At 39.5% G+C, this 24991-nt stretch overlaps 1 protein-coding gene across 13 annotated transcripts in view; it reads left to right on the top strand.

Moving 5' to 3' along the window:
• Positions 1–24991, top strand: part of LOC118429980 (segment polarity protein dishevelled homolog DVL-3-like) — a 47568-nt gene that overhangs the window by 8777 nt on the left and 13800 nt on the right. For 7 of the 13 annotated variants that reach the window (XM_035840632.1, XM_035840629.1, XM_035840628.1 and 4 more), the window contains exons 3-12: positions 745–866; positions 1150–1232; positions 2110–2145; positions 15601–15730; positions 19072–19171; positions 21575–21604; positions 22136–22205; positions 23714–23792; positions 24486–24614; positions 24891–24958. In XM_035840632.1, the coding sequence (XP_035696525.1) occupies positions 745–866; positions 1150–1232; positions 2110–2145; positions 15601–15730; positions 19072–19171; positions 21575–21604; positions 22136–22205; positions 23714–23792; positions 24486–24614; positions 24891–24958 (847 nt within the window). Of the gene's footprint in view, positions 1–744; positions 867–1149; positions 1233–2109; positions 2146–8470; positions 8937–15600; positions 15731–19071; positions 19172–21574; positions 21605–22135; positions 22206–23713; positions 23793–24485; positions 24615–24890; positions 24959–24991 lie in introns of those variants that run through there. The other 6 variants (XM_035840633.1, XM_035840635.1, XM_035840636.1 and 3 more) reach the window with 4 other exon arrangements.

Raw genomic sequence — 24991 nt, 5'->3', positions numbered from 1 at the left:
AATATTTACAGTGTTTTCCATTATACGACTGTTTTCCATTTTATAGTTATCCAGAATATTTCGTGGAGATATGAGGTCTCCAGACTCATGATAGATGATGTACCTAGGAATGTCATGTCATGGAAAAGCCCCACCAAGTATGATTTGGAGATAAAGAAATTCCATATTCTATAAGAAAAACATACAAGAATTTAGTTATGTCTAACTGTGGAAACTCAATACCATTCCCAATCATATGGTCCATCTTAACTTTTCCAAAACAAGACTAAAAGATGTGTTAACAGTTATCACTCAAACTCCCCTGGTAACCAGGACAAATTGGATGCCCAATGTCACCCCTAGACTGACAGAGGTTAATAAGAAAATGATGACTAAGAATTGCATCATATGATACTAATAGTAATACTACGGTAATCAGTATACCAATCCAAGGAAATAGATAGTTGTCAGTTGCCCATTCCCACACCACAGGGAATTGCAATTTTTTGTGTGACACTGTAAATGGTCAATTTTATAATATAAATGATATAAAGTAGTCTATGCTTGTACATTTTAAGTATGGCTTTTTGTAGTTATAGGAATGAAGTGTTGTTTTTGGTATTTTTGTATATAACATTACTTGTGTTTGTGTGCATGCACATGCGTGTATGGGTATGTGTCTCTGGCCTATGTTGGCCAAGATAGTGTGTAATGGGGTGAAGTTTGCCATCTCTGATTTGTCTTGTTCTTTGTGTTTCTGTACAGTTGGTTCCAGCTGAAGGGACCCTTTCCGACACATCGTCACAATGTACAGACCCGCAGACAGACCTGCCGCCAGCCTTAGAGAGGACAGGGGGCATCGGGGACTCCAGGCCACCTTCCTTCCAGTATGTGAATTTACATACAATTGACAAAACTTCATGAAGCAATGTTGCTCTCACAGTTGGTGCCTTTAAATGGTAGAAAATTACATTCTGAAAAGGAAGAATAAGAACAAGTACCCTTTTTAGTAACTTTTCTCACTGCATAAACATTGGTGGTAGCTATGTTGATTTAAATGGGATGTAATAATAGTAGATCATTAATCATTGTATTTGGAAGGTTGCTGCCAATGAATTTGATTTCATGACATTATAGGCCTTTCCAATTAATTACTTTTTGTCTCCACAGTGCAAATGCAGCAGAAAGCCGGGACAACCTAGACAGAGACACAGAATCCGAATCAGTCCTCTCACATAGAAGAGGTACGTTGGGTTAGTAGATTCTCTTTCTGTTGTTTTTGCTAACAACTTTGAAACAAGTACCAGTAATGTAACATAGTTTTAGAGCAACCTGAATCAATGGTCAACAAAGCTAGCTGTGGTTGTTTAGTCATTAACAACCACAAGGGGGCCTCACTGCACCAACAGCTGCTTAGCTGTGTTAGTACAATGAGGCCTCCTTGTGGTTAGTAGAAGAACTGCAGGCAAGTGAAACAAAGTCAGTACTACAAGATCTCTAAACTAAAGCATGTCAAGGACTTCATTCATATTCAGGGATAAACAAGTCTACTAGCCCTATAGTCCCAGTCAAGTGAAAATGCCAATCGGGCAAGTGCATGTCCTTCCCCACTTGCCCGATCGGACAAGTTAGCTTTTCTCCATTGAGTGAGATTTTGATGTAACTTGCTACTTTTCAAAGTCATGACATCAAGCATTAATTAACACAGAAAATAGAGCCAATAACAAAAATTCCATTGAAGGCCATGAATATACATAGAAAAATGTCATTTAGATTTCGGGCAAGTGAAAAGTTGGTTCGGGCAAGTAAATTTTTTAAGTACTTGCCCGATAGGACAAGTCAATTTTAGAAAACTTGTCCAACCCTGATATTTGTACCATAGACATTGCCATGGAGGTTTGAAGCTGGTAGCATTGTGGAAAAGTAAGTTTGTATCAAAATGCATTTCAACTGAAAAAGACAAATTTCAAATTGATGGGTTTTGATCATCAAGAATGAATGTAGGGCACCATGCCAAAATACAAAGGGTGAAAGGATGATAATGATGTGAATGAATACAAGATGTTCTCCCTATTGTAGCATGGAGTTCATTATGATATGTTGTACTTAACTGTCGCTATCTTGTTTCAGACCGTCACCGAAGAAGGGACAGACATCACGATGATGGTATGTGCCATGAATACATGCATAACCTGTACCTTGCACTCCCTAGTTGGCAAAGAAATAGTAATTTGTACTGAACATTTGCTGCTTTCAATTGGACTCAACCTTTACAGTTAATTCAGGGTTTCATTTAGACTAATTCAAACCACACTCAAACAGCGCTTACACAATTAGAAGTTTCAGACATTGTCACGAAAGAGGTAACCCCAGAGTTACTAGTAGGCGTATCTCTGTTAGAAGCCGCAGACTGCCCAGAAAACAACCTCAGCCGCCAGAGTGGTCTTGCGGCTTTGCATCATGCTAGCGCAAGCTAGCGCAGAAATCGTTGTAACCAGGAATCTTCTTTTGTTTTGCTTTATCATGCATGTTGTGTAATTATCTGCAAAGTCTTCGGAACTGACTTTGAAATGGTAAACTGCCACAACATGTGAAAGCTGCTAAGATTAAGATATTTGGTGTGACACTTCCTTAGCAGTGATGGCTTCCAAACTTGAAGGTAAGTCTCAGTTTATCAACATGTTGACATAATGCTACAATTCTAGGCAATAGTATTATCCTGAAGTAAGCATTTCTCTCTCCCTTATCTTCAAAGATAACTAAGTTGTGTTCCCTCCGGCCCATATTGAAATGTTGCGAGTCACCACAGATGTTTTTTGTCCTGTCTCATATTGATTATTTTGGCTGTGAGTCAGGGAGGTAAGAATGTGAGAAGTTGTTGTCAGGCTGCTGCACTGCCTCTAACCTTAATGTCTTCCAGAACCTGGTCAGCACAGAGGATTGAGACAGTAAATTATGTCGGTCTCCAGAGGTGTTAGAGTTACAGGTTCTTACCTTTATGAGGAACACATGAAGATAACAGCCTTGTGTGTCTTTTTGTGGCGGAAAATTGGGGGAGGGGGGCACGGTGCCAGGTCTTCCGTGCCATTGCCCTGTTCTGGCAGTATTAAATGCACTACTGGAGCATTTATGTCATGGTTTGGCTATAGTCCATGTCTGCATGCACCTGTGTAATTTCGGGGTACTCCGAGACAGCTCATAACTCGGCTACCTGGAGTGTCCTGTCTGTGTGTGAGGTCTCATGTCTGGGCTTCATTTTGAAGGATGGGATTTTTTGTTCAGTCAGAGACAAGTCCTATTAGTCCCTCAATCATCTACACAGTTACTTCCACCTTTTAATTATGGTACATTAGTCTTAATTATCGGGTAATTGTATGGGTGGGTGTATAGATATCTTACAAAGATTTATATATGCTGCGTGCCTTGGATATAACTGGAAGACTGAAGTTGAAAATCATCTTGTTATCAGCATTTTACTCAGTCATTTGTGACAAAAGCAACCCCAGCATAATAGACTTGATGTGTGTAATTAGCCCGGGTAAATAAACACACTTTCCTGTTCCATGTTGCTCAAGCAAGCGTGAACGAAAAGTTTCAAACTCCTCCAAATGTGATATACAGTGATACTACTAAACATACATGCATGGAGGAATGTTGTGTATGAAAATTGTTTCTATAACCAAATATTGATAGTTCAAAACACTAGTAGAAATTTTCTCTCTGATCTTCCTGTTTTACAGGAACTTTGTAACCTGATACATCTCCTACACTAAAGTGTGTGCACTTTGTTGACCAAAAAGATTCATGCAAAGACATGGAAGAACTTCAAAGAGGGCGCACCTTGTTGTTGACAGACATGGTGTACCAGGCTACCCTGGGAAGGAGAGTGTCCTGTATGAGGGATGGGAGTGGTGAAAGGTGACTGTTCACCGTCAGCTGAGATGGTGTAAACTGTCACTGATAAAGCGCAGGCTATTGTCTCCTCATGGCTACTTCTTCCTGAGAAAGGGAAATGTTTGGACCTTTGTTGTACCACACTCTTTGGCTTTAACCAGGGTTCTAGGTAGCGTCTGTCCTTTGACGAAATTTTGACGCTGCAGACGGACAAAAATTTTGTCCATTCCGTCCTCTGTGATGTACAAAAGTGGGCATGTAAAGATATTGATTGCACCCATCTGAGTCTACCAGCAAAATTTGCCCCTCAAAAAGGAAATCGCATTTCTGAGGATCTAGATTTCAAAATTTTTCCAGGGACAAATGTGAATTTTCAACCAGGTGAATTAATGAGTTATGATAGAAATGTCCCAGTGTAAATATGCAGTTGAGTAAAGTCACTTGACAGAAATAGATTTCAACTCTTTCTACATGAAAAAATTGCTTTCTCCTCAAAAATTAAGAAGTAACAGTGCCCTGCCCCTCAAGTATTTTACATTGTTATTACATTGTTTTGTGTATTGGTAACAGCCTTTTATGTTTTTAGAAATGAAGAAAAGTTACCACAGTATTTTAGTTAGCTTTGCTGTAGAAGTGAGAATTGCAGGTGGTAAAGAAAGTTGTTGGCTGTTGTCCAAAACATGGAACAAGTCCAAGCCTCTTGTCAACACTCTGAAAACGCATGACAAATATGTCAGAACATAACACCCTTCCAAATCGTATATGAATTTTTGGTCCATTCTGTGATACTAGTACCTCAGAATACATGGTAGCAACAGTTATGTTTGATGCTGATTGGACAGTGTAATCACATGATCAGTCAAGCACCTGATTGGTCATCACAATGGAAGGAAAGTGAACCCCAGTAACAGATATTTTCTGTATTAACCTGTTGTGACCAGCTAATATCTATTTTCAACCAGACATGACTATTTTTAGACAGTGTTTCCTGTCTTGGTATCAATGTGCTGACTTAGTTTTGCATCAGCCCAACACAATCATTTGGATCATCTCAATCTTTGACCTACTTCGAGATGAAAAATCTGATTTAATGGATGTTCGGTCAATTTCTTGGCTGTGTATTTGTTAGCTGACAAGGCCCATATGCTGACGCAGGAGAAAAGTAGATCAGTTGTGCTTACTTGCCATACTAATGTTGAAAAAAATCATGCCTTTATATTTGTTTGGTGTCATAGCACCGATCTAAGAAGTATTTTAAATGTGTATACTTCAAGTTGACCACATTCTTGCTTGGAATCTTAAGCATTTGAACTGAGATTTTTAGTTGCTAGGCACTTGCTCCTAGAAAATGATAAGCCATTGAAGTAGAATGTTAGTAGTGAAGGAAATAAGTTCATACAGGGAAAGCCAAACGCCGACCCCCCCCCCCCCCATTCCTTCAATCAACAGTTAAACTCTTTTGTACTTCAAGTTTAAGTTCCCCTATAAGGTGATCCTGTTCCAAATGGCCATGTTATCTTTGGTAAGACATCCCAAGCATGGGCACATCAGAAGGCTTGTTTATTTGTCCAAGTTCATGTGGTGACTTTCCCAGTCCTACAAGCCATAAGTACCCACACAGGTAACCTGACCGCAGGAGGCAGTGTGTTGCCATGCAGTGTTGGTGGTGAAATCCAGCTGTAGTGTCTCATGCCAATCGGATAAACTGTGAGGGACAAAAACCAAACTCTGTTATGAGAAAGCTGAAAATAGGAAGGCGACCTCCAACAAGTAGCAGACAAGACACAAAGACTTGGGAAATTTTCCCACCCTCTTTGTGCTCCTTTCTTGCTTGCTAACTAGACACGCTTCGCACTTGAGATAAAGAAAAAGGCGCAAACTTTTGTTTCACGAAGTAGATATCTGTACGCTACAGGTGTATGTAACGTTCTTAACAGAAGGACCACTTAGTCGAACCATTTACCATGATAGCGACAGAGGGGCCCGTCTGTCAGAACTTAGTGCGCTGACAGTATTCGCCATGGCATACCGTGGGAGACCGCACTTACTTCTGTTTCCCCTTCGCTTAGACTTAGTTACTGTAATTCACTTTGTCTTCTCGGTACCAAACTTTCACGGTCTGAGAAAATTTAACTTGTTCTTGGAACTTAATGTTCACTGTCGCGGCAAGAGCGCATTAAACAAGTCTGTGATTTATTTGTTATCAGTAATGATAAGTTCACGTTTCAGTCCTCACAGTGAAAACCGTGAACATAACAGTACATTGAAAAAATCAGGAATTACAGTACCATGGACTGACTACCACAATGAAAAGCTTTGCGTAAAAGTCACATACTTTGGATTTATACAAAAAAGCAGTTACCATTGGTTCTAAACTGACAAACATGAACTTTCGAGTGTTGTTTTAAAGTCCATTATGTCACAATCTCTTCAACATCGCAGTCATAAACTGCGCCATGTCCAAAAATTAACGGTTAACAGTTTTTCCTTTAATGTTTCCTTTGTGTAGTGTCAGTAGCCAGTTCAGTCCCCTGAGACTTTGCTTCCTAATTGTAATCTGAATTGTTTGAAGATCCCTGCATTTGATCTCTCATCAGATCAGGCCAAGTGGAAACCTATGGGGACACCTTAGAAGTTAGAGTTAGACCCCTCCTAGTCAAAAACCTCCGACCTTGTTGTGACCCGCTCGGACCATCAATAGAAGCTACACAAATATTGGCACTGCCAAGACCAGAACAGATTCTTTGCAACATCCTGCTAAACTACATTAGCAAAAGATAAGATAAAATACACACAAGCTTTCTGGTGCTTCATAGCCACAAAATAGTCCACAAAAATTAGCAATGGACAGCAAATAAAGAAGGTAACAACTATACAATGAGCAAAAAAGACAACAATTCATTCCCAGGAACAAAACATTTCATTGGGTGATCAACATTATGTCAAGCACCGGATAAAGTGGATTCCAAATTTGCAAGTGCAGCACCCGTGACAATACACACAGTATTCTTCATGGGAGAGGTGTGGCAAGACCTGTCCCCCTCCTCGAAATGATATCTCCTCTTTTGTTCTAAAAGATGAAATCCTATACTCCGATTGAACTGGCTTTTACCTCTTGAAAAATTCCTACAGTGCAGAGTGTGGCAGGGTAGTTTCAGTTGCTGCAATTACCTGGAACATTTCCTTCCTTTGCAAACTGAATCGGCAATGGGGCCATGCTTTGCACTTGTTCAGCTGTCATGTCAGGGTGTGTTTAATATGTCACAATCTCGTCGTACACCATGATTTGAAGATTTACCATTGATACCATTTTGAAGCTTTGATGGTGAAAACACTGTACGTGACACAGGTGTATTCTGCAATGTGTAGGTGTTTTGTAAATTGCTTTGCATACACCTGCATACTAAGTTCACTGTTGTTGTCCTCAATCCCTAGAGATTGTATTCATTCAGGTTATTGACAATGGTGGATTTCCGAATTGAAGGTCATTGACTAAAGATTGCACCATCACACATATGCTGTACAAATTGAAGGAGTATAATTTTTGTTGTGTCACGAAATAGGGATGACAGGACAACGAGGTACATGTGTACATAGATATAAGTAGAAAATGAGTGTGTCCTTTGATGGGAGTACTGTATAAGCTTCCTGGGTAGGCTTACTTGCATGGGCTCACTAGACACACTAGAATGGGGAAAAGAGCTTCCAAATCATCAAGGGAACCTGAAGAAGCCTGTAAGGTTTATTTTATAACTTCTTGGCAGCATGTGGGGGGGGGGGGGGCACAAGTAATTCACCTGTTGATGAGACATACCAGGTTGCGATAAGGTCAGAGAATTAGAATTTAGATAGAATCCATTATGCTAGTTCCATTAAACTTCAAGAATCATTCAGCAAATGTTGTACTGTAAGGATTAACATGTGACACTTTTGCTCCAAGCAAGCAGAAATTCTAGCCGGGATCAGTTATTTGAAAGTGGCTTCCAAATCCTGTAAATAAACAGGGATAGTTCAGGTTGGTCAGTACCATGCCAGGGAAGCGATCACTTTGTGTTTGTTTTTGTATACAAGGTAATTTGTTGGTGAGTCTTGAAGTGACTTCTGTTGGTGTGTTTACACACTTTGTATATACACTCAGAAAGACACGAGAAGGAGGTAATCTCTTTTTTTCAGGTGTCAGGTGTTATTTATTTGGTCTTAATCGTGATTATTTGTTTAAACTTGTTCTAGTGGTCAGCAAAGGTGGTGAAATACTCCGGCCTGGTAGAGTTGCTCAGACCAGTTTAATTCCTGCTGACCCTGCAATGCCCCATATGTTGGCCCACCACTAGCACTGGTCTAGCAACAAGTTGTTATCCCATGGGAAATACTGGTATCTCCCAAAACAAGAAACTGTGTCATGCCCTATGCAACCAAAGGATGCTTTATATGTTGTCAGAAAACCTTGGCCTCCTTCTCTTTGAAAGAGTAAAATGGTTTCTTGCTTACTGTAAACTTCAGACAGAAGCTTTGGCATGCGATGGTGCTTGAACCCCCCTCCTATAAGAGTGGTTCAGCCCAAGGGAGTTCTTTCACCCGACTAGAGGATTTGTTGGCTGCCTGAAGAAAAGGGAAACAGTACTGACAATAGCCTGGACATTCTACACAGGGAAACAGTGTTTGGGGAGGAAGACTTGAAACTTACCAGACGTCTCTACAGTTGGAAGGCAGAGTGGGGCATGAAAGAGATGGTAGCAGTCCTTGGGTTGTATTAGGCACCAGAGAAAGGAGGGTTTGAGAGCGGAGCAGGTCATGCGTGTCACCAAGGTTGGAGCCCACATGTGTGCCAGGCAGACGGATTACCTCCAGTTTTCTTGGGATCTTGAGGAGGATTTGGGAGAGTGGTTGTGAAGTGGGCACGATGTGGTGTTGGAAGGTGCAGGGGGGCTCCCAGATGTGCCTGTATTTTCCCACGCCGTGTGCAGCATGCAACATGCAGCAGAAGAAGAAGTTCAGGTGTCACCCTGCCAAACAGGGACCTCGGATACTCGTAGGCTACTCGCAGGGACCACAAACACTTAGAAGTAAGCAACTCCATTTTGTGTGTACCTGCTCTCAGCGCAAGGCTACAAATAAGTTACTCTCTTACACTGTCATTTTGTCTCGATAAATTGCAGCTTATTTGTTCAAAGCATATGGTCCATGTACCATCTAGGAAACATATATTATGCTACACAACAATATCTAACCCAGAGGTTACCTCCTTATCTTCTTGTATTTTCTCACTGTCATGATTGGTGGGTGGGTCGGACCGTAGGGTCACAGACCACTGGAGCCATGAGCAGGTGTTAGATGTTTCTTTGAAGAAAATCAACAGTGTCTTGGTGCTAGGTATTTATTTTGATCTCACAAGTGTGTGGGGATTATATATCCAGGCCAAAGGAAAACACCCAGCGCAGGAGAGTCAAGCTAGCATTTAGCTGTGATAGGTCTGTAGATTTCTCCCATTTTGCCTGGCCATTTTTCAAATAGTGTCTGCTTGTTTGGAAGGCGAGGGTTGGTCCCCAAAATAGGGGCTGTATGCAGTTATGGATGAGAAAGTATTTCAGGTACTCGTGTCATCTTTTTTATCTTGTCATTCCTTTCTCTGGCTCTGTGGATTTCCCATATGCTGGGGTTAAAATTAGGTGGCTGATCAGCCTTTCAGAGCCATTAAGATAACAGTTTGGGATGTTTGAATACCATGTAAATGCCTTTCATAAATGTCTTTATTTTTCCACCAATGTTTTAAATATTTTTCCCTGATAAATGAAGGACCTCAATTTCTTGTAAATCACTTTTCGTGGGAAATTTGATAAAATGAGAAAGGAGGTTTGAACGTTAAAGTTGCTTAGTGTCAGCTGGCACATTGTGATTACCTGTCCCCTTCCCTTCCCTCCATTGTAAACCAGGTACACCTAAAGGGACTGCCCTAAGCATATTTTGTGGCCAATTTGTAGTATCATCAAGTAATTTCTGGTTGTTTATGGCCTGGTTTTAAAAATGCTGAAGCTACAGTTTAGTGGTTTTGTGGAAGTTGATTGTAACAATTATGGTACATTTTGGTTTGGTTTTGTTTTCATTGAGGAGGGGGACTACTGTACCTTATACTTCCCTAAATTTTCGATTGCCATGTGCCTTATCCTAATTTCCTCTCCTCACTTATCTCTTCAACTCATCATTTCTCATCTTTGACCAACCAATGAGAAACTGTTTTGTAACAACCCTTTCCATCACAACCTTCTGGCTTCAATTTGTTCTGTATCCTGTTTGGCTGTGAAAAAATTGCCATGTCCAATCAATTCTGGGCGTGTAGGAAAAAATGTAGGAATTGTTCCATGTTGTCTGTGCCATGCGGCTGCCCCAGAAGGTTCCTTGAAAGAATCTGCAATTTTCTTCTCTTTTTTTGCTGATGGCTATTCTAAGGAAAACAAAATGGGGGCAAGAGGGCAAGGAAAAATAAACATTGGGGTGGGGGAGGATTGACCATTTCCAGCCATGCAGGTAATATTACATGCATATAAATGGAGGCTATGATAAGGAAAGGTATCATTTCACATCTGGTTTGGTCAGAACAATTTTGAGTTTAGCAAGTTGAGTAGGAATTGGAAATTTATGAAGCAGAAAAGTCATGCCTTTACTTCTGGATTATGACCCACTGTTGTTTTCATATAAATAATGGGACTTTCTTTAGGCATTGTATTACTTCTTTGAATAGTCATTGGAGTTCGTATATGATGTACAATAATGTATACTTTTACTATGGTCAATGTATGCTCAGATAATTCTTTGGTAAGCAGTGCATATTTTTGCCTTATTTTCATGAAACAAAAATGATAGCAATGAATTGGTTGAAAGTTTGGAATAGAAATTGCAAGCCTGATTAGGCTCAAATCTCAATGGCCATTCTATTTATTACTATATTCCTTTCATCCATTCAATATTAAAGGATAGCATTACCACCAACCTATTACATGTAGTGTTTTATTAGCATTCCCCAGTAATGTTGGATTGAGAGTTTGATACATTCAGTTTCCCATGTTTGGAAGTATAGAAGAAGATAAAGGCCAGAAAAGGCTGTCTGGGGAGGAACTCAGCTGTTTCATGGTATTTAGCATCTCAAGTATGAAATGCAATGAGACAGAGAACACCAGCAGTAGCATGGAGAAGGCAGCATGTCTGTGCCATTGGAATTTCAACACTGTCAGCTCTGGTAACATTTTCCCACACTTGGGAGAAGTATCAGTAAAAACAAGTGCAGACAGCTAGTCTATAATGCAGTAGTGTGTGCTAAACCTGGATAGTGGAAAAGTGGACATGGTTATAAGAGTTGTGGTACAAAAGGTATCATCGTCTTTTTTAAAGTTGCTATGTCGATGGCTCCCGACATTGTTTTTTTTTTTTCTTTCTTTTTGTGACACACTTTCTGACTCTCTAATTGTCCTGGAACAAAAGTTATTTTCTTTTAGGCTGTAGCCAAAAGTTATGCCCCAGGTAGAAGCTAGGATACCCCATGCAAGAGAATCCACAGACTCTGACAGAGGCCCATAGCTATGAATCACACACATGGAGAAGACATTGCCCTAGATAGGGTGAGATAGCGTGAAGAATTCTAGTCACAGATATTTTAGGGTTTAGAATTTTCCAAATTGCATTGTTGAATACTGGTTGCTACATTTGAAATGCACTGAAATCTAGGTTAGATGATTTTTTTTTTCCAAATTGAGTCTAGGATATTTTTCTTCAGTCCTGGTAGAAGAAAGCAATGGTTTGGAAAATCTAGCTGGAAATATCTTTTCTTGTCAGAACCCATAACAAGGTCCATATGGGGAAAGGACAGATAGTGTTGCCTGATTGTCAGGTTTATCAAGTTGTGAGGTGTGGAGATGAGATATCCTGGGTAGGTTACAGTCATCTGTAGCCTGGACACCATCCTTGCTGAGGGGGAGGGAAGGGAAGGGAAACCTAACAAGGATGATTTCCAGATTAAAGTGATTTATGGTTCACAGAAAATGTATCATCATGTGTTTAAGCAACCAACCATAGTTTGCAATCATTGGAGCATTTCTTGTTCCTGGACTAGTTCCTGGTGTAAGTAATACTGTGTCCACTGATCTTGAAGTTGAACAAACATTACCTGCCTCAGACTAAGACCCTGTTCACATGAGAAAATTGCAAGTGAGTTAAACAAGGAATCCGATTGAAATTTTCTATCGGATTAAAAAAAACGTGTTCACATGAGTTTTATACAATCGGATTAAACTCAAACTTGCGACCGCGACCACACAATCGGATTAAACTCTTTACCGCGGCACGCGTCATGCAACGACCACCGCGGGCACGCGTAGTTTCTCCAAAATGTTGCCAGACTGCCTCATAATTTTTGAAGGATGTAGCGACATCGATATTGATTATAACTGTTGAGAAATCGGCCGGCTTTGGTCAGATTTTGACGCGTCGATGGTCCGCAACACACACTGACGAAAGTGGCGGCTTCTAGGTCATCCGGGGTCATTGGGATAGTCTATTAAATTGGGGTGGAAATGTTACGCGCGGTGTGATTATACTCCACATTTAACTATATAAAATGTATCTGTTGCAGAAGTTGCATAAATAGGGGAAGCTGCTACCAAAACATTTGACTTTACCACGTATTTATCTGAAATAAAAATCTGTGTTTCGTTTAAAAAAACTGCTCGCCCATGCTTGCATGCAGTGAAGTGACCCAAGCTCGAAAATTCTGTTTGGACACGCTTCCGACTGTTTTTCTCGTAGAATATTTGCCTTTTTAGTGGTGTTGGGACATTGCCTCCAACAATAGAAGAGAAACAAAACCACACATGTTATTTTCATGGGCTATATTGCCAAAATGAACCAGTCAGTCTTCTGCCGCACTGCCGATTTTCGGCAACAACCGGTGCACATGTTCCGGCAAATCTTGCGGCGTCCGGTTGTTAACCATAGCGGTAAGATGCAAACTTGCCCATAAACTTCTTTTCTATTCCGTGTATGATACTTTTTTTGTCATGTTGTAGGTATGGTTGTATGTCTAATGTCCACTGTACCCGAATGTATGACGTCAAAACCATGAAACAAGCCCGAATCCAATCCAATTGTGTTCAGATGGGCGATTCTGGTCAATCGGATTGCGCGACAATCGGATTGCGCGCGCTGAATCCACCTCGCGAGGTGGATTGCAATTCAAGTCAATCCAATCCAAAATGGGCAATCCAATCGGATTAGTTCTGTTCACATGGCTTTGGATTGGTCATTTTAATCGGATTCCTCGTTTAACTCACTTGCTTTTTTCCCATGTGAACGGGGTCTAAGAAGAACTTAACTCTACTCTACTCTAGTCTAGCAAAGTTTAACCAAGACTGAAAAGTTATTCCCTATAGCCATAGGAAGTAGCTAGCACTAGTAGTAGACCCATGAGGTAATTATTACTCATTAGACTGTTTGGATTTCAAAGGTACTGGGTCATTATGGGTAGGAATTATTGCCCAGGCTAACCAAAGTAATGGAAGCATCTCTTTTAGTCTTTACTTGGGGCTACAACATTCTAGTCCTAATGTTTCCGGTTTGAGGGACATTTCAAAACTGCAGTGTACATGTAGTTGTAGAACAAGAATCATTTCAACACATATAATAGAATATCCCTCAAATGTTTCTCATGCTGTGATCTCTTATCATGTTTAATGTCAAATCTATTATGGTGTTCAAAGAATCACGGTACAGCCACCGGTACATGCTTGAATCACATGCTACCCAAAGAAAGGAAAGTTAAGATGTGAAAGTTAACATTGAATGTCAGAGATTAACCTGTACTTGTTTCCATTGATTCTAGAATATTTCTATAACTTCAGTAATTATTTTTGACATTCATCTTTCATCAGAATAGTGCTGCAGTCCTAATTGTTTTAGTAACTGGTGACAGGTCAACTTTGTAGTTTGACCTGGAGGTCATGTGGATTAGCCTTCTCATCATAGTAAACCTAGGAATGTCCTTGCTCTAACCCATCCCTACTTTACAAGAAGGTTACCTTTTCAGGTTTGCCTTATGAAGTCCTTGTGTCTATAAACAGGATAGCTCAAGAAGCTGCAAGTTAAGTAGAGGCCTTGGCAAAAGGATAAAGTGATTGGGTTATAGAAGAAGAGAAAAATTTGGAAAAGACCTCGATGATATTGGTCAGGGAATTTACTGTATGATTTTTAGTCAGATACACTGTATTTTCTTGCATAGAAACAGTGCCAGAAACATATTATTTTCTTGCATAGAAACCAAGCCAGAAACATGTAATTTTCTTGCATAGAAAACTATTAGCTGCTTAGTTGTGCAAAATGTGAGGTACATGCAAGCAGATGAAGTTTCTTGATATGTCAAGAGTTTATACTTCGAATTGTTGGTTAGCCTTGGTCTTACTCGGAGGAAAACGTTATCAAGCTGACACATTACAAGCATGTAAATCCTATAAGGAAAACTATGCAGCCTTGAGGGAGACTTTCAAGTGGTTTTTCTAGTTGACCTGGTTTCAGTTTCTTGGCTTGTTTTGATCTCCATATCGAATCTATACCAGCTTCCTGACCAAATCCCCAGTGTACGGTGTACGTACAGAAAATCCAAAGTTTGGAGCCCCTGCTTATTTCCTGTTTACCTGGTCCAATGCCAAACATTGCTAATGGAAGAAACCCAGTCTACTGTATAGGGGCGTAACGTCAGAAAGTGTGAACAAACTTGATCTTGAAATATTGTTGAGCTAAAATGTCACATAGGGTCCCAGTTGTTTGCTTGTCTTTAGTCAAAGGCATTGGAGACAAGCTGCATAGATGTGAACATATTTAGATCTTTAATGTTCAGTCCAAACAGACATGAAGATGCAGTAGTGGTTAGAAGAGGGGGGCGTGCGGGTGGGGATGTGCTAAGGGTATCACATGGAACAGTATACAGGACCAATTAGAGTCACAAAGGATTCCTCTGGTAACAAGGATGGTAATTTTCTTTCAAGAATTAGGAAATGGGCTAAGAAGTTGCGTATGCAGATTTTTATATTAGCGCTTGTACACTTCATATTAGTTAATGTGAAACAGGACATACTTACTGCAGCCTTTCAGAATGTGATGATTTTTCTATAGGCCTAATAGCTAAGAGTTCTCCTCAATGGAAAGGTATACTTTTGACCAAATCCCAATACTACTGAACAACCTAGCAAAAGGTTATCAGATAGTAGGACTGGTTAATATGTTCAGCTGCCTGAGTTTTCTAAGTCTGAAATACCATGGTTCATACGTTGAGGAAAAGTAAAAACTGCTACATTTATGTGTACTTGTATGCTCTGAAGGCACTTTGCAGTAGTGTATCAGTTGTTGGGACAGAATCAGCAGTTAGTTCAGGTCAATGGTTCACAAGATCCTCCTCTACAGGGTTACAATCTCAGGTAAATAAGTCCACATTGTTCATGTGTACTGAACAGTTAAGAGCATTTTAAGTTTAAAAAAAAAGAAGATTCCTGGTTATGGATCCTGCTCTGTTTATCGCATTGTGTCGCAGCATAAAGACACGCATATGCACACACGCACACACACACCGACATGCACACACACATGCACCTTTGTCTAACTTGTAAAAAGAAGAGTCAGCACCTTGAAGTGTCAGTAATGATATCTGCATGCTATGACAGCTAACATTGTTGCTTGTTTTTGTTGCTGCAGTAACAAGAATCAACGGTCACAGCAAGCATGACCGCCATCGTAGCGGCCATGGCTACGAGAGCTCGTCAACGTTGATGAGCAGCGACATTGATACAACAAGTTACTTCGATTCCACAGACGATGATAGCAGGTAAGGCCTTTCTACATTTTTTTAAAAAACTTGTGAGAAATGAGTACCTAGCTCCGGCTAAGGCTGTCCCTCGGATTGGACGCTAAATGAGGGTCCCGTGTTCAGAGAGAGCCACACCCACCGCACTTATCGAAAAGAGTAGGGGTCCTTCCTGGTGCGAGTGGATCATACTTACTATTGTGTACCTTGTGTACGTGCCATAATGATCAACGTGATGATTGTAGGCACTGATGGAAGAAGAGGAAACGTGACAGAACAACTTTCAAGTACCTGCTCACCTTTCCAAAATTATACAAAGCCATTCTTGGCAGGGACTCCACTGGCACCTACCAGTGTTATATACACTTGTTGTGGCATTGAAAACAACAATGGCTGCAGACAGATTGACTTGTAGTTTCCGTCTCAGCTTCTCTCCACCACGTTTGGAATGCCGTTCTGAAAACACTGGTAATGACGTGTCTCTCAAGGTGACAAAGAAACCTCTTTTTTTCCTTTGTTCCGTGCTTCCACCAAGAGGCAATCCGTGGTAACCCTCTATTTGAGGACAATTCAGTTGATGAGTGGTGATGCTTAGTGGTGGTATCTCCCTGCTGAGTGCCATAGTTTCGCTCAATTTCCATCCTAACAGCCTAGCTGAACCTAAACATAGACTAAACAGCAAAATTCCTGATGTAAACATTTTGTCTGTTGAAAATGTAACAATAAGAATGAACTAGATGCTGATGCTTGCTTATTTTGAATTGAAAAAAGAGAGTAACTACATTTTGTCTTTTTTTAACTGTAGTAACAAAGCAGCATATCAAGTAACAGCAAGAGGAAGAATAGGGGAAAGTACAAACTAATTCTGTGGCACATGAACAAAAAATGTTTGTTGAAATTGAGTTAGGCGTGTTGACATGTTGGTACAATGCTTAGTGCAGGTGACGAAGACATCCTTCCAGTATCAAACATACCCAACAATTGGGTGTTAGTTAAGGTGCCCAGTGAAGGTGCTCAGAACACTTCAACCATTGTGTTAGCCTGTTACAGCCGTATTGTCATGAAATAGGCTTAGAAAAAGCACTGACTTAGGAGGAAAAGTGTTTCTTGAAAACATTTCGAAAGTGTTTCAAGTATTTTCAAATATGACAAGTTTGTTTTTGATGGGAGAGTTTGTGATGATTTTTTCACGGTTAGTAGTTGAGAAACAACTAAGACTAAATGTGATCAATAAAAACTTTTTTTTTTCAGTCAATCACTGAAAATTCCTTACAAAATTTTTCCCTTAGTTCAATAAACACGGACCAAATATCCACATTTAGTTAACATTCTCAGGCAAGCAAATACCAGATCTTGCCATTTTCCAAGTGACTGTTCCTGTTGACCTTGTGGTTCCTCCTAGGTTTGCCCTTGGCAGCTTGTCAGCAAGTCTAACCCCTCCTACCCCAAACATGATAGATCACACCAGAGGACAGTGTTTAGCCAGATGGAATCAGTATCACTCCTGATGTCTGTATATTTTTCTTGAGAAAGTGGTCATGACTCTCAGCAGGGTAGCAGACAGGCAACCTACTTTTAACAGCCTCGTTTTTAGGACTCCCCCACTTCACCTTTTACAAGCTTATCTAAATTCCAGGTTTTAAGAGGGAAATATTGGCTCACACTTTTTCAATCGTAAAAGATTTTTACCAGTAGGATATCCTTGAGCAAAGTCATTACCGTTGGTAGCAAAGATTGCAAACAGACCCATGTTTTCCCCAAAGAGCACGTATAAGCATAACAACATGTGGAAAGACAGAACGCTTGGCGCCAGCATTGGCCTCAGGTTCTATTCACGACCAAACTTGAACTTTTACCATGAAGTGCTCTTTAGAGTGACAATCGGAAATGGTTGTCAAGTCGTGATTTAAAGTGCCGACCAGACTTGTACCTGATCACCACCAGTAAGCATTTTGTTTACAACATTTGACCTACTGACGTGACTGCGTGGGGAAAGGAGCTTCTCTCAGAATTAATGTGTTTCTGTGCTTCCTCAAATATCAAAGAACAGCCCCCCTCCCACCCTCTTCTTTGTGTCCCATCACAGAAGGCTCACAGAAAGATAATGGTTCCAAATTCTTAAGGTACTAATGATTACCCAGGACACAATGCTGTCGCTGGTCCAGAGAAATGAACCAATTTTCGGCAAATGACCATGTAAAAACTAGCTTTTCAGCGACCACATTTTTGCCTTTCAGCTAACATATTACATTACACTAATAGGCCCCCAACGTGGTCAAACAGGTGTGTTTGAAGGACTAAATCTTCCAGCATAGCACTGAATATGCTTGTCGAAAGGAGTATGTGCTTTTGAGCAGTGTGTGTTGAGTATAATCAGAGCTTATCCAAGCCAACACAATAAAGAATGGCATAGATGCATTAGGATGTTTCTAAAGTATGTCAATGATACTATGGATCATCCTAGGATAAAGCTGTTGTCTTCTTTTCATATCAGAAAAGGAGACAGATAGAAATTGTACTCTTTTACTTATCTGCCACTCTCTGATTCTAATCCTGTGAATGATCCTAGAATAAAGGTAAAAATGCTGATTTCTCTGATATGAGAAAATGATAACACATTATGTATCTTTACAGCAGTGTAAACGGTCTGCGGATTTTTGATTTTGCAGATAAATTGACATTTACTTCATTTATGTCATACTAAAGGATTAAAAGATAACATTATGTGCTTACTTGAGATTAAGAAATTGCCTTAGAGTGTCTTTTCTTTTCACTGAAAGAAAGGTCCCACGCAAGAACTGTAGGAACATTACCCATAATTGGTGGTACCCTAATCTACCTGAAGTAATGATGCAAGATACAGAGAAGAACAAAAAGACACCACCAACATCATTATGTAGTAATACATTCCTTGGTATATTGTAATGATCCGCTTCAAATCTTGCATCAGCCAGGTCTAATTTATCCTCCCAAGTCTCATCCGTAAATTATGATGATATGAATTATACGAAATGTACAACAAAGTGCCACTCAGAATAATGGCAGGTCTGACATGTTGTTGGCCACCCATGGACAGTCTGAAATTGTTATTTGCTCTATTCAACTGCTTTATTTTTTCACTGTTCTAGAAAAAGACTTGTTGTTATTTTAGCGTGGACATGATTCATCTGCTTGCATGTCTCTGGACTGGGTCCCAGTTTTTAGGACATTGTAAGCTGTTGTATTTGTCCCAAAAAGTTTGGAGAATTTCCCAGGTACTTTGTATGTATTGTGTATGTGCTGGCTATGTTGTAACCGGTGGGAGGAGTTTTCAGTAAGGGGTACATTTCTATATTTCTAATGTACTGAATTGTGGTTTTCAGATTTAGCAGCACGACAGAATGTACCACGTCATCAAGATTGATGCGAGGCACCAAGCATAGACGAAGGAGAAGGCGACCGCGTATGCCTAGAGTTGCACGGGTATGTACGCAGTCCTGCTGGTTTTCTATTATGTCGCAACATGTTTTTCACGTGCAGCCATTCTGGTTTTAGTTTGATATCTAGATTTAGTATTGATGGTTTCACATACAGGGTTGGACAAGTCTGGTTGTCACGGGCAAGTGAAAGCGGGTAAGCGGATGTCCTACCCCACTTGCCCGATCGGCCAAGTTCGATTTTTCCATGAGTGAGATTTTGTTACTAGTTACATTTCACAGTAATGTCATCTAGCATTATTAGTCAACACAGAAAAAGAGCAAATGATAAAAGAATTTAATTGCTGTAAGTGAAAATGCATAGAAAAATATGATTTAAATTTTGGGCAAGTGAAAAGTTGGTTGGGGCAAGTAATTTCTTTATGTTCTTGCCCGATAGGACAAGTGGATTTTTAGAAAACTTGTCCAACCCTGACATGTACAAGTTGGTCTTGTTTAAAGCTGTCCAGTAAACATGCTAAATGAGACTGTGGAACCTTTATTTTAGATACCAACAATCAGTTTGATGTGACTTATGTCAGGTGGTTTCTGATTGGCTAAAGACCACCATTTAAACCAATCAAACTGGAATGGCTGCACTAGTAACTGAATGGTGGTTTCTGGCTATCTGTTGCATTTCTATCAAGCTTGATAAACATACATTTGGTTTGTATCATAAACATTTGAAATGTAAGAAAACATAATCGTATCAATGCCCTTTTCAACACAGAGACTATTGGTTTCAGATAAAATGATATTTTTTTAAAGAATGTTCCAGCGAAAACATTGAACCAGTAGTTCAAGTTATCATATTGTAACAACTTTTAACATTTTGAAGAAGTTGTACAATGAGTTTTTACAATTTGCCCTCCCTAATCTATCGTCTGTAGATACCAGTTGAATCCATTAGTCATGTTTTCTTTAGCCTAGCAGCCTTAGAGACCAAAGTCAAGGACGCCTTGCACGAACAGGAGCAGGAAGGTTTAGTCCAGGATTTACCTTAATCCTACCTTCTTCCAGTAGAACTGAGGTTACATGGGCTGAACTGTATCAGATACCATACTTGATAAGAATTGTTTCCATATTTGACGCTCATATTGTACAATACATCTCATGATAAGACTTCCAAGAAATGGTTTTAAATTATCTAGAAACAATACTTTGGTTGAAAACTTGAAACTTCAACTTAAAGTTAAACAGAATGGTAAACCTTTTGAATGCATCAACCAGTGGCACCATAAGGGTCATGGTAAGAGGATATCCCATGATCGGATGTACCAGACTCCATTTTTGCAAATCCTGTGTATATTTACATACAGATGTAGTCTCTGACACATGTGGCACCTGCGTGCTTACACGAGATGAAAGGTTTTACTTTGCTGACGTCAATTTGTCTCAAAACCTTCTAGCATCTTGTCACAGTCAAGAATCTTTGAAAATATCATAGACAAGAATCTTTGAAAATATCATAGACTCAGAAGAAAACGCAGTTGTATTCATTTTGAGATACAGTACGTGTAGCTGCCATTGCAGTAACTATGCTAAGTAAATTCAGTGATTGTCCAAGATAGAGTCCAACCAACTTAGACTGGCCTTCCTTCGTTTACTCTCCATCAAAGGTTTGAGGGATTTCTTAAAGTGAGTGGCTGATTACTCGCAGGACTTAAATCATATCTAAGAACAACATGCCCCACCTTTGTAGACACTGCTCAAGACATTCCACTGCAAGTTTACTTAATAAATGTACTTCAAGATGTTTAATCCCTCTTGGCCTAGAAAAAATGGTGACTTGAGTTGTTTCAGGGATGCCAGCTGGAAGGATTATCTTAGAACTGATAATGCAACTGGTAAGACGAGATCAAAGTCGCAATTCTCATTAAGTTGACTGAGGAAAACTGAAGGACATTGAGTGATATGATGTTAGGAGAATTTAGCTTTTTGACGCTTGTCATGGAATCAACCTGTTCAGTTCATATATAGGCATTAATTTTATTGTACACCACAGCAGCATCTGATACTAGAAAGCAGACATGCATACAAACAAACAAACACAAAGCAGTCCATAAGTGGAAAAGCTAAACAAATACAAATAGATAAACCTGATCGGTTTTAAATGCAAGATAACGCAGTTGTGCGGTATGTCAAAAATACTGCACTAAAATCTCTTTGTTGATGGATTTGGATATCTGTGTTTTGGGAATTTCTGTTGTAAAAGAATAGATGAATCTTCTTGGTAAAAATGGCAAAATGGTAATGAATAGAAAAAAAGAAAAGAAAACCAGTAACGTTACACTTTTAATGCGTGGGTAGAAGTTTTTGGCAATGCCTCGTGGATGGAGCTTTTTTGGGGGTCCATTTTTAGTTGATCCTAACTCGGAACTTTGTTCTTCCACATGACTAATGATTGCAGAACGGAGCGCAGGACGTGGATCTAGCCGAGGTGGTTACATTTTTTATCAGTAGCCAACTTGTGTGTCCTTCATTCCAACACATGCCCAACCAGTCTACCAATCAGAGTTGAAATACTTAAGTTTCACAACAGCTTTCGTGGTCAAATATTAGATTGACAAAATACTTGTGGTTTGACTGGTTGGCCATTGCTGGAATCAGTGAGTTCTTGTCCACTTCTAATAGATGTTTGTTTTAAAAAGTTTTTGTGCCCTCCTTCATTTTTTCTGATGCTATCTCACTACATGTAGTATGCTTTTAGTCATTTCATTTTATGATAACCATTTTTCTTATTCCTTTGTTTTGTTTTGTGTGTTATATTTGTAGAGAGATTCTATAATACTATAATCTATAACTGTAATGAAACATATCAACAAAGTTGCACTCTTTGTGATTTTGTATTTCTTGAATTCAATTCTAATTGATGATTTAGAAAACTTGAATTCTTAAATTTCTTACATTCTATTCATGTATATTGCAGAATTACCCATAACACTTGTTTTCTTGTTTTTGTGTTTTTCAGTCTTCCTCCTTCAGCAGTATAACAGATTCCACAATGTCGTTAAATATTATCACAGTAACATTAAATATGGGTAAGTACCCACGGTCTCTTTCAACCTGATCTTCTTGCCTCATTAAGTGACAAAGATAACTTTCATGAGAATACGTTTTGTACTGAAATAGTTCTGGCTACTAGAGCTGAATTCTTCTTACTCTCACACTTCCTTTGTGAGTGGCAGTGAACTGTAACTTTCCTTGAAGAAGATGCAACTTTCAGATTTGACCAGAATTGGAAATAGTTTGGCCTCTCCCTCAAAAATTAAAAAAAAATTTTGAATTGATTGGATCTTACATCTTTAAGGAAAGGAAAGTTACAAGTGTCACTCTTGTAGTTGTAGTTATAAGTGCATTCTGGAACAGTTTTCTGAATGCTGTTTCTTCGTCTAATTGCATCCTCCTATTGCAGGGCCAGGTAAGCACTCTTGAAGCATTAGTGTCAGCATTTCATTCCTCTTGCTCATCTGTCCCTACTGCTCCTACAATAATCACTGCTGCTTCCAAAATCCAAGTATCTGTGGCGATAAAACTAAAAAGAATGCATTGCAGCAATACATTTATGTCAATCCTTGCGATTGATATCATTAAAATTTGCAGCGCCTTCATCAGTAAGAACACATATTGACTTGCTCCTTGTCTGCTGTGTTCATTCTCAGTTGAAAGAACCATCCCCATATCTGTCCTTGGAGTGGTGTCGTGTCCATGATTTTACAGCAGTTGGTTATCACTGAACAACCTTGGGTGTGACAGATTGTTTGTTTGTCTTGTGGATTCTTGGTGTGCGAGAATGTAAGATTTAACTTTGCCCCAAAAGTCAGACATGTTGGCTTTGCCTTGTGACCAGCTGTCAATGCAGATGGTTTACCATGCACTATACCCACAAGACTATACTTTGACCTCAATTTTGACAAATGTAATACAGATATTATATATATGAAGAACCCTATAACCTTGATTTTTTTTGTATGACTCAAATATCGTATTTGTTTTGTTTTAGTTTTAAGTTCAGGCTTTTCCATTTTTTCAAGTTTGGCATACCATGATGTCAAAAACAGTAAAGTAGAAGTACATCCAGATGTGGTCACTTCCAAGTCTGCTTTTCTTTAAAAACAAGATCACTTGATATCTATATATCTGTTTATGATGCATACAACATACAACCTCCTAAGGGTTCAAAGTCTTTACTTGTTGCCCTTTGATACATGAGAAACAATCTTATCAGTCTTGCCAAATTGATGAAACCTGAAAATCCTTCTATAGACACTAAGAAATTTCACAAATTCACATAAAATGTGTGGTTATTGAGTGACGTAAAATGGCCACAAGTTACATAACATTGACCTGCCTTTCGTAAAACTGACACCAGCTATACACACCTCAGCTGGATTTTAAACGTGAGAAGCTGTGCACAAATTCCTACTATTTCCTCATGTCCTGTGGATAGATATCTGGATATCGGTTTGGTCTTTACTGCTTCCTGTGCTGTGATGTATGTCGTGCCAGCTGACCATATTTTCTCATTCTTTTTCTCCCCTCCTCACAGATAATGTAAATTTCCTGGGTATCAGTATAGTGGGCGATGGCAAGGACGGCGGAATTTATGTGGGCTCGGTCATGAAAGGGTAAGTAATGGATGCCGTTTGTTTTCCTTATAGTCTGTTTTTCTCACTTTCCAACAAGTTGCAGGGAGCATTCTTGTAACTTAAGACGTGGTGATTAATAACCTAGGGTGAGACTCCTGACATAAATGTTAAACTTGCTGACAGGCAGTGGCACCCTATACTCTAAACACAGACTTTGGGGTGCAGTGTCAATTAAGCTATGAAATAGGAGACCTTGCAGTTGTCAGTTTTTAGTGTGCATTGGATGCTGGTTGCTTACTCTATTAGTAGAAGAATATCTCAAAATGCATAACATGAAAGATATGTTTTAGTTGGCTCCTATGCTTGCAGTCATACAAATGATATTTACTAGATTATGTTCTTAAAGTACATACTCCTTGCATCCTTGTATATAAAGCGTAGCATGTAAATGTTTATGCATTATACATACATACATATACCTTATCCATCAGAGTATGGGTCTGCCTCAGTTTGAGTGAGTCAAATCTAGCAGTCCAGTCTTACATAGGCTGTGCTTTCTGCGCAAAACTTGTCTGTTATACCTTGAGGCAATTGACCAGTTAAAACTAAAAAAATGTTGCCAGTAATATTTCGCTCTACACAAGCTCCTTAACTGCATAATTACTTGTTTTCGAGTGTAGTCTGGTATATTTTTGCTTATACTTCACGAAAGTTTAACCTCAATCTTCACAGAGGAGCTGTTGCATTAGACGGGCGGATCGAGCCGGGAGACATGCTTCTTCAGGTCAACGACGTCAACTTCGAAAACATGAGCAACGACGACGCTGTCCGAGTATTACGCGAGATTGTACATAAACCAGGGTAAGATAACGCGCAACTGTTGGAAAGGAGAAAATACTTCTAAAGCTGTGCTACTTTATAGGCCTCTCTTGAACATTGTTGATATTTGTGCTCTGATGGATTTTTCTATCTCACTTTCTTTCTGTCTTTCCACTTTTGTCTTTGCTGCCAATGATATAATACAGCAGGTGAGAAAAGGAGGGAATGAATTTTGGTTTACTTTATCTTTGCACACACATTATCTCATTGAGTAAAGAATACTAGTAAAAACCATTGTTGTTACTCCTTGTTTTGCAGTCCTATCAAACTAGTGGTTGCCCAATGTTGGAATCCTGAGCCAAGAGGGTACTTCACAATACCAAGATGTAAGTATTACACACATGCTACCATCATTTACA

Source organism: Branchiostoma floridae, chromosome 14 (assembly GCF_000003815.2).
Source record: "Branchiostoma floridae strain S238N-H82 chromosome 14, Bfl_VNyyK, whole genome shotgun sequence".
NCBI lineage: Eukaryota > Metazoa > Chordata > Leptocardii > Amphioxiformes > Branchiostomatidae > Branchiostoma > Branchiostoma floridae.
This window is presented reverse-complemented; position numbering and strand designations above follow the sequence as displayed.